At 34.5% G+C, this 7,732-nt stretch overlaps 1 protein-coding gene across 2 annotated transcripts; it reads right to left on the reverse strand.

Moving 5' to 3' along the window:
* Positions 1-572: 572 nt before the first annotated feature.
* FPGT (fucose-1-phosphate guanylyltransferase) lies at positions 573-7,515 on the reverse strand. 2 transcript variants are annotated; one of them, XM_036257083.1, is made up of 4 exons: positions 7,412-7,515; positions 5,902-6,069; positions 4,619-4,711; positions 573-2,556 (listed from the first exon to the last, which is right to left on the reverse strand). In XM_036257083.1, the coding sequence occupies exons 1-4, from the start codon at positions 7,491-7,493 to the stop codon at positions 1,100-1,102; spliced, it is 1,800 nt and encodes a 599-aa protein (XP_036112976.1). In that variant the 5' UTR covers positions 7,494-7,515; the 3' UTR covers positions 573-1,099. The 2 variants fall into 2 exon arrangements, with proteins under 2 accessions (XP_036112976.1, XP_036112977.1); XM_036257084.1 differs by having other exon boundaries at positions 1,486-1,739.
* Positions 7,516-7,732: the final 217 nt, after the last annotated feature.

The raw sequence follows: 7,732 nt of genomic DNA on the forward strand, positions 1-7,732 counted from the left end.
CTTTGATATGAACACATTTCACATGCTGCTTATATTAAAATAGGAACACATAACCTGGGATTCCAGCCAATTTTTATTTTCTTGAAGCTGTTTATCATCTGTGCATTTTCTTAGTCTTTCTATTGTTCTGGCTCCTTCCTGATGTCTACCTTTTGGTTATTTATTGCTTCTCAGCATCATTACCAGTGCATGGACAGAAAATAAGAAATGGAAAGTAAAATCAGTCCATCTGGTAATTTAACAGCTCTGTTAAAGAGATTAAAATGAGGATGAAAGTAATGCCTGAAGTAAACATATTATTACCAGTGAATCCCAATTATGCCTACCATCTTGCCCACACAAAGAAAGCACTGAGTGATCTTTTGTTGGTAGTGTTTTCTCTTTATCAGTGGAACACAAAATAATGGTGATTCTTAATAATTGATGGCTTTTTAGACACTTGAGTTTGTATGTGTGTATGCTTTCCTGTGAATGAAAATTTAGGGAACATCTTTAAGCTATACATCTTTAAGCTTTTTGTTTCATTTTAGTAAGATCAATAAATGACAGATTTTTATCAATTTCAGGGCTGTTCATTACTTATCAATTAAGATAATCACACTGTTTAAAGCATTTATTTAATCTGAATTTATCAGCTATAAATACATATAAACGTGTATTTCTACAGAAGACTCTATAGTATGCAGTTTTATTAGTTAATCCGAAGAATTGCTACATTTGAGGAGAGAACTGCCCATATACACTAAAAACTTTTTTGGAACTGAAGCACAAAAGAAGGAAAAACTCTAAAGGTATGTTTAGAAAATTACCTTTAAAACTATTACAGTATTATATGAACAAAACTATTGCTCCAGAAAGCCATCTTAATTCAAAGAAAAATTAAAATAGTGATAAACATCCAAAACTCCTTCCTGAATTTAGAGCCTTGAAATATTTTCTTTAAAAATGATTTAACTGTATTTTTGTATTAATGTTATATTGCAGCAATTATGTTAATATAATTTCCATTAAATTACTTCATTAAAACAAAAACAAACATCTACAGAAAACTCCTGTATTTGTAATCTTGCTCAATCAAGAAAGGCAACGTATACAATATTCAAGATGTCTCTGAACCACACTGTTTTCTAGTCAAAGTAATTTCTAGAAAAATTTGCTCCCTATAGCTTATCATGTCTTCTACATCTTTGCAGACAAGCATTTCTTCAATAGACAACAGCTTATAGTTATCCAGGCTGAATGTTGACTTGTTCTGTACAGCATTTAACATCTTTATGGATGTTGTAACTGAATCACTCAAAGAGGAACAAACTGGGAAAATACGAGCACTCCACAAACTCAGACATGTTTTATTTCCAGAGAAGAGTTCCTCTGTAACTTTCAGATTCCAAATATCTAAGCATGACAGGAAACAGATGCCAAAGAATTGAAGTGACTTTATATCTGACATTGTTTTAACACACTTTTTCAAGTTGTCTTGCACTCCAAATGCCATAGTTGAATACTTTAAGTGTCCATTCATCTTCAAGCTTAAGGAACACACAAAAGAATATGCCGGCAGTACTGCTGCTGTTATGATATAAGAACCACTAATAATGCAGTTTTTCCCAACTGAAACATCAGGCCCCAATCTGGAATACTCCACAACTGATCCAGGTGACACAGAACATCTTGAATCCAATATACTTTGAATGAAACAGGATGTGTTACCAGAGCATTCTGGTACTGCTGCAGAGATGCTAAAAGCCATGGACTGTAAGCCAAGCTCTGACTTCAAACTGCTATCTGAAGTCAAGTGAAACAAATATTCTTCAGTTGTTCCAATGTGATAAAATTTGGAGTTATTAAGAACCACAACATTTAGTGATGTCCCTTTAAGAAGGTGAAATATTCTCTGTCTCATGCCTACCAACTCTGACTCTTCTTTAGTGACATTTGATGTATTTCTGGTATACTCCATTGTTGCTCCAGGTCCCAAAGCCTGCAGAAAGTCTCCATAGGCATCTATTTCACAGTTCAATGTGCCTATTTTTTCATAAAAAGCAAGCAACTTTTTCGCTGATTTATGATCCATGTAAAATAGGCTGTCTGTGTAGACATACTCAGGTTCTAACTTAAGAGAGGGAGCGTCACCCCCAGAAAAGTTGTGTTGAGAAAAATATCCAGGTGTATACACAGCATCAAACTGACGCATCTTTTCTATGCTGGGCTTATGAAGGAAACGATGGCAACACCTGTATTCAAGGTCTCTATATTCTAAACAATTAGAAGGCTCTAAGACAAATACTCCATGTGTGGTACCTACGGTCAAACTAGAAGGATGAGCTAAAGCAGTAAAGCCAGGCTTGTCAAATCTGATAAACTCAGATTCTCCGATACTATAAAGTTCAATATCATCTGCACAGGTAACCAGAATCCCAGGATTCATATGTGAGGGGAAATCAATGTACATGGCTAGTTTTAATTCTAACATCTGGTAAACAGGGTTACCAAAAGGTAAAGCAGTGAAAATTTTCCCCAGAGCACTTGCATTTGGAAGGCGTTGACTGTAGCCACCTATAAAATTAAACAAAATAACTGTTTTAAAATGTTTATATGACTGTTTACAAGATTTATAAAACCCAGGGGCATCAGTAGCAACTTAAAATTTCTCTGAAAATATTTAATATATGCAATGCATTACTATAACTCAGAGAAGAATAATAAATTCCAGAATACAAATTCAAAGAGAAATTCTCCTGTAGCCTTTCAACATACTGTAGTTTTAAAGATTCTAGATTAGAAAATAATTCTCATATACTTTAGAGCATGTGAGCTGTTTTGAATCCACTGAATAGCTAATAAAATAGACCACAGGCTAAAACATGACCTCTTATCTACATTTTAAACAACAAATTTCAAGCATATTTAAATTCCTACAATAAGAATCTACTCCACAGGAGAAAAAATGTCACGAAAAACAAATATACCAATTCCAACGTTTCCTATTAAACAGTAATTTCCAAATGCAGTGTCTTTCCTCACATTATTACATGCACTTAAAGGAAGTAAAGGTGCATTTATGTAAAAGCACTTTAAAATTTAGACTTGTTTTTAATTCAAATAGACTTTCCCTCTAAGTTGAGCTTTACGACTTCTAAATTCCTCAAAAAGTGTTCTCTTAAGTAAATTAAGTAGCGTACATCATTTTTATGTTAAGTATAGTAAGAGGCATTATTATACAGTAGATAGTGTCAAACAAAATTGGGTTCAAACTCAGGTTCACTATTTTTTAGTTGTTTATCTTTGGATTCACTTCAAATAAGCAAATGTAGACTAATACTTGCCTTGTCATGTTTTATGAGATCAATTATACATGTAAAGCACTTGGCATGTAACCTTGTTCAACAAATGAGAGCTAATAACTTTCTACTTTTTCCTTTTCCAAAGACTAGTCAATAGTCAAGTTTAGCATCATAAGAATTAGATATTTTCTGGTACCTAATTTCACTTTCACTAAATTGGTAATAATAATACTTGTTCTCGAATAAAATGATACATTGGAAAATGTTTTCACTTTTGTAGTCAGCCTTAAAATCAGAACTTGGATGCTTTACTTGATACCATCTTTAAAAAGAACAAACAAAAAAATTCACTGTTCTGTATATGAATCATAAGAAATAGAAAATGCCTTTGAAGCCACAGTGCCAGTCCATGACAAAGTGTTCATCAGTCCCAATCACAGAGAAAAATAATAGAGGTTTCCACATAATCAAATTTTCATACAACTAAACTTATCCAATAAAAAAACAACTACCTTTTGTTCTAAGATTATTTATTTCCTACTTTTCTGCTTTGTTTTTATCCTCATTCGAGGACATTTTTTCATTTTTTGTTCAGATAGAGTGGGAGGGAGAGAGAGGAAGAGAGAGAGAGAGAAACATCGACATTAAAGGTACATCGAGTGGCTGCCACCCGCATGACCCAACCAGGGCCGGGGACAAACTGCAACCGAGCTACATGCCCTTAGCGGGAACCGAACCCAGGCCTCTCTGGACCATAGGCTGACGCTCTAACCGCTGAGCCAAACCGGCCATGGCCTACTTTTCTGCTTTGTAATATCCTCTTTTATGTATAATTTTGCCTCATATATTTTCTTGTCAACTCCATTGTTTGTCACTACCTTTTTTTTCCGTTTAACTCCTTTAAGGATTGCAGACTTTGTACACCAATAATCAAATGAAAAAGCAGGATATAAAGTTTTGTCAATAGTGTGGGGATCACACTGCTAAAACGGCCTCTCCTCTACAGCAAGAATCCCTTCTAAAGAGTTATAAAAAAATGTTCACATTGTCATGAGTTCTGTCTTTGGAAAATGATTTTGTATAAACAAACTAAAAACAATACCCATAAATAGTCAATGTATGTGACCCACAATTTAAAGGATAAATATTGTGGAAAACATTATGCTACTCACAAACTAAAATATCAAGAAAAGCATAAAATATTTGTTTTCAAGGCAGAATAACTTCAAAGACAAAAAGAGAGAGGAAAGTATTTGTAAGAGAGAATAAAATTCCTAAGATATCAAAGGTAAAATACTGAAAAGACACCATAAATTAGTAAAGTATAATTTTACCAGAGTGAATTAATAAGATGGTAAAAGAATTCCATTTGTCTCCATATAGCTTTTGCAAACACCAAAGGGCACAAAATGTTGATCCTCCATTTCCTTAAAAATAAAATTAAAAATGTACAATTTACTTCATGGAAACCTACTAAAGTTTTATAATTATGGTAAGTTTAGGTTATAACTTTGAGGATATGGCTTGTTGGCTATAATTAACTAGGTAGAGAGCAAATATATAGCCAAAAGAATAAATTTAAATATACTTCCATAACAATTAAATAAATACACAAACAATTAGTAATGAAAACCAGAGGTTGGCCTGGTAATAAATGATGAGCTAACCCTCTCCTGAAAAAAAATAAAAATAATACAAAGTGAAGAAATGATAAAGGAGGCAATCTGCAACACTAAAAAACTGTTAAGTACGTAATTTACTTGGAATTACAAATTCCAAAACCCATTTAAATAATTCTACCATATGATGATCAAATATACAAGTTAAATTTGCTTTTTAAAAAGTTTAGAATCTGGTTTCCTAAAAATATCTCATATACAACTATCGCTTATTAGTTACCTTGGACAAGTTATTCAACTTTCTGTGCCTCAGAGTCTCTCATCTATACAATGGAAATCATACAGTACTGACTGCTAGTTGTGAGGATTAAAACATTGGCTAATTAGAACAATGCCAATATCAGACACCCTGTCTCTGGTATCAAGAAATTTCAGCTTTAGCATTACTTAGAAAATGGTCCCCCCAAAATAGCAATTATAGTTTTTATTTGTTTTGCAAGGAAGTCAAAAAGCAAACTTTACTGAAACTGGATTTTTAAAGTAAATATCGATGATACTTAAACCAATAGACTGTGCTCCTTTGCATTCTGCATTGTGGTTCCAAGAAGTAAAGTAGTATACATTTTTTTCTTGCTTTGATCTCCTCACATAAATTTCTGAAGAAAATGTGGAGTTTGGAGGGACCTTAAGAGCCCGGCTGATAAGTCCAAAGGATTATTCACCATCTGAGTAAATTTTATTAAAATGAATATAATTCTCTTTTAAATAACATAACACATGGAAGTTATTCATGGTAAGTCACAATGCATAAGAAAGTTGTTATGCCTTTCATAATTTTTAAAAAGAACTAGTGAATTCACATAAAAATCAAAATTTTAAGTTAGTAAAGATTATGGTGGAAAGATATGCAGCTTATAAATTACATGCCACAGGAAAACTTTTCTTCAATGATTATTCTGCCTAGAACCTATGATATAAATTTGACCATATATGTATACCAATTTTGGCTCCAGCAGGATCAACAAAAACATGATATTGAACTCCAAGGGGTAACTCCTTTTTTTTCAGCTTTTCTGACAGCTGTTGCTTATAAGCAAGTTCCTGTTTTTCATCAGCTGCTGTTATTACAACAATGTCCCAGAACTCTCCAGCTGCCACAGGTTTGCCTATGTGAAAAACAAAAAGCAAACAAATGATAAATATTATCAGAATTCTCCATTACAGGTCTGGAAGAGGGGGGGGGGGTAATATTAACATCTTCATAAATGTATCTTCTGCTTTTTGAGAATTAGGGAATAATTAGTAGCCTGTGTGATTCAAAGTCATTCTAATGAGGATTGTTCACAAATTCTGTTTTTTCTCTGTTACATTACTTTTTTATTTTATTTTATGGTCTACAGACCCATTTATTTAGATATTCTCAAACTTGTAATTAATCTCTATTATGAGAAGTACTATTGATTTTCTAAGTATTACCAATTCTTCAATAAGAAGAGAAGACAAAGGAACAAATAAATGAATCTCCAGCTTTGAAAATCAATTTTCATATATTAGGACTACTTAGTGCTCTTTGGCTAAGAAAGATTCAACCCAAGGATCCATTACTACAATGTTGCTGTTTATAAATGTGGTTACTTTATTTTTTACTACCTTAAGGTGAGCCATGCAATTTTACAAAGGCTATTGGAGTATGACATAAAATTCTGGATAACAGAGAATTTCCAAACTCCCAGATGAACTCATTAAAAGACAGATTGACTGAACTTTTTGGTAGACAGTTGGAAGCTCTTTTTTACTGATAAAGTAGATGAACATTGTTTTCGTTAGTTAACAAACAGAACTTGTCAGGTAGAATGAAATAGTCCTGAACATTTTACTGTCATCCTATTATTATTTCCTGTATTCTTAAACCAGCAACTTCATAAGTATAACCAACTTTATTAGACAGTTGTACAAGTAATGACAAGTAACATAGCCTTTTAAATTTTTTTTGATTCAAACTCTACCCCTTTTAATTTTTACTCCATAATTCCCCCACGTTTTATTTTATTTTTTTACTCAGTAAGCGTTCACACCACATAACAAATTGCTTAAGTAGGTAGGGAGGCAGAAGAAGGCTAAAATCACATTTGTAAGGATAACAACACTAAGCTTTGGATCTTTCAGATTTATTTAAAATAGCTTTTGCTAGTGAGCTAACCAAATGCGTAACTTGGATTTATAGTTCCACTAGTCAGGTTAACAATTTTCTTCTCTGTCCCCTCTCTCTCTCTCTCTCTCTCTCTCTCTATATATATATATATATATATAAAGTTAACAAGCATAATGTTAAGAAAGGACAGTGAAAGAAAAGAATAAAAAACTCAAGGTGTATTAGATACGCGAGGGCCAGCGTCCTGGGCCCACAGGTGAGAACCAGCCAGGAAGTGACAGTGCAGCAAATTTCACAGCCCGTAAAGGACCCCCCTTTCGATTGCCGGGGAGAGCTGGGGGTGCCTCCTTCGGTACCTCTCAGCTCTGAAAACCTCCGCAACTTTCGCTGGGTGGCTTCTCGCAGAGATATGCCTGGAGGACCACTTGCATCAGCCATATCCCCACCTTCTCCGCGTCCCGCTTTAGACTTCCACCTATCAACCCGCCCCGCTCCACACGGTACGCATGCGTCCTGGGCCGTAACCCGCCCTCGGTCCGGTTTCGCCTCTGCCCGCCCCTTACGTGCGTCACTCACGTGACCACGCCCCCGAAGGTCTGTGGCCTCTCAGGGAAAACCATGATGGGGTGATGCCGGAACTCTGCCCGTGTTTCCTTAGCAACGGTCTCCGGAGCCGA

Source organism: Molossus molossus, unplaced genomic scaffold (genome assembly GCF_014108415.1).
Source record: "Molossus molossus isolate mMolMol1 unplaced genomic scaffold, mMolMol1.p scaffold_m16_p_12, whole genome shotgun sequence".
In the NCBI taxonomy this organism is placed as follows: domain Eukaryota; kingdom Metazoa; phylum Chordata; class Mammalia; order Chiroptera; family Molossidae; genus Molossus; species Molossus molossus.

Excerpts from the sequence above, each read along its gene's own strand:
- FPGT (XM_036257083.1), bottom strand. The coding sequence starts at position 7,493 with ATGGCTGATGCAAGTGGTCCTCCAGGCATATCTCTGCGAGAAGCCACC. Across the intron at positions 6,070-7,411 it reads GAGGTTTTCAGAGCTGAGAG|GCAAACCTGTGGCAGCTGGA; the intron begins GTACCGAAGGAG and ends TTTTTCACATAG. Across the intron at positions 4,712-5,901 it reads TCCTGCTGGAGCCAAAATTG|GAAATGGAGGATCAACATTT; the intron begins GTATACATATAT and ends TTTATTTTTAAG.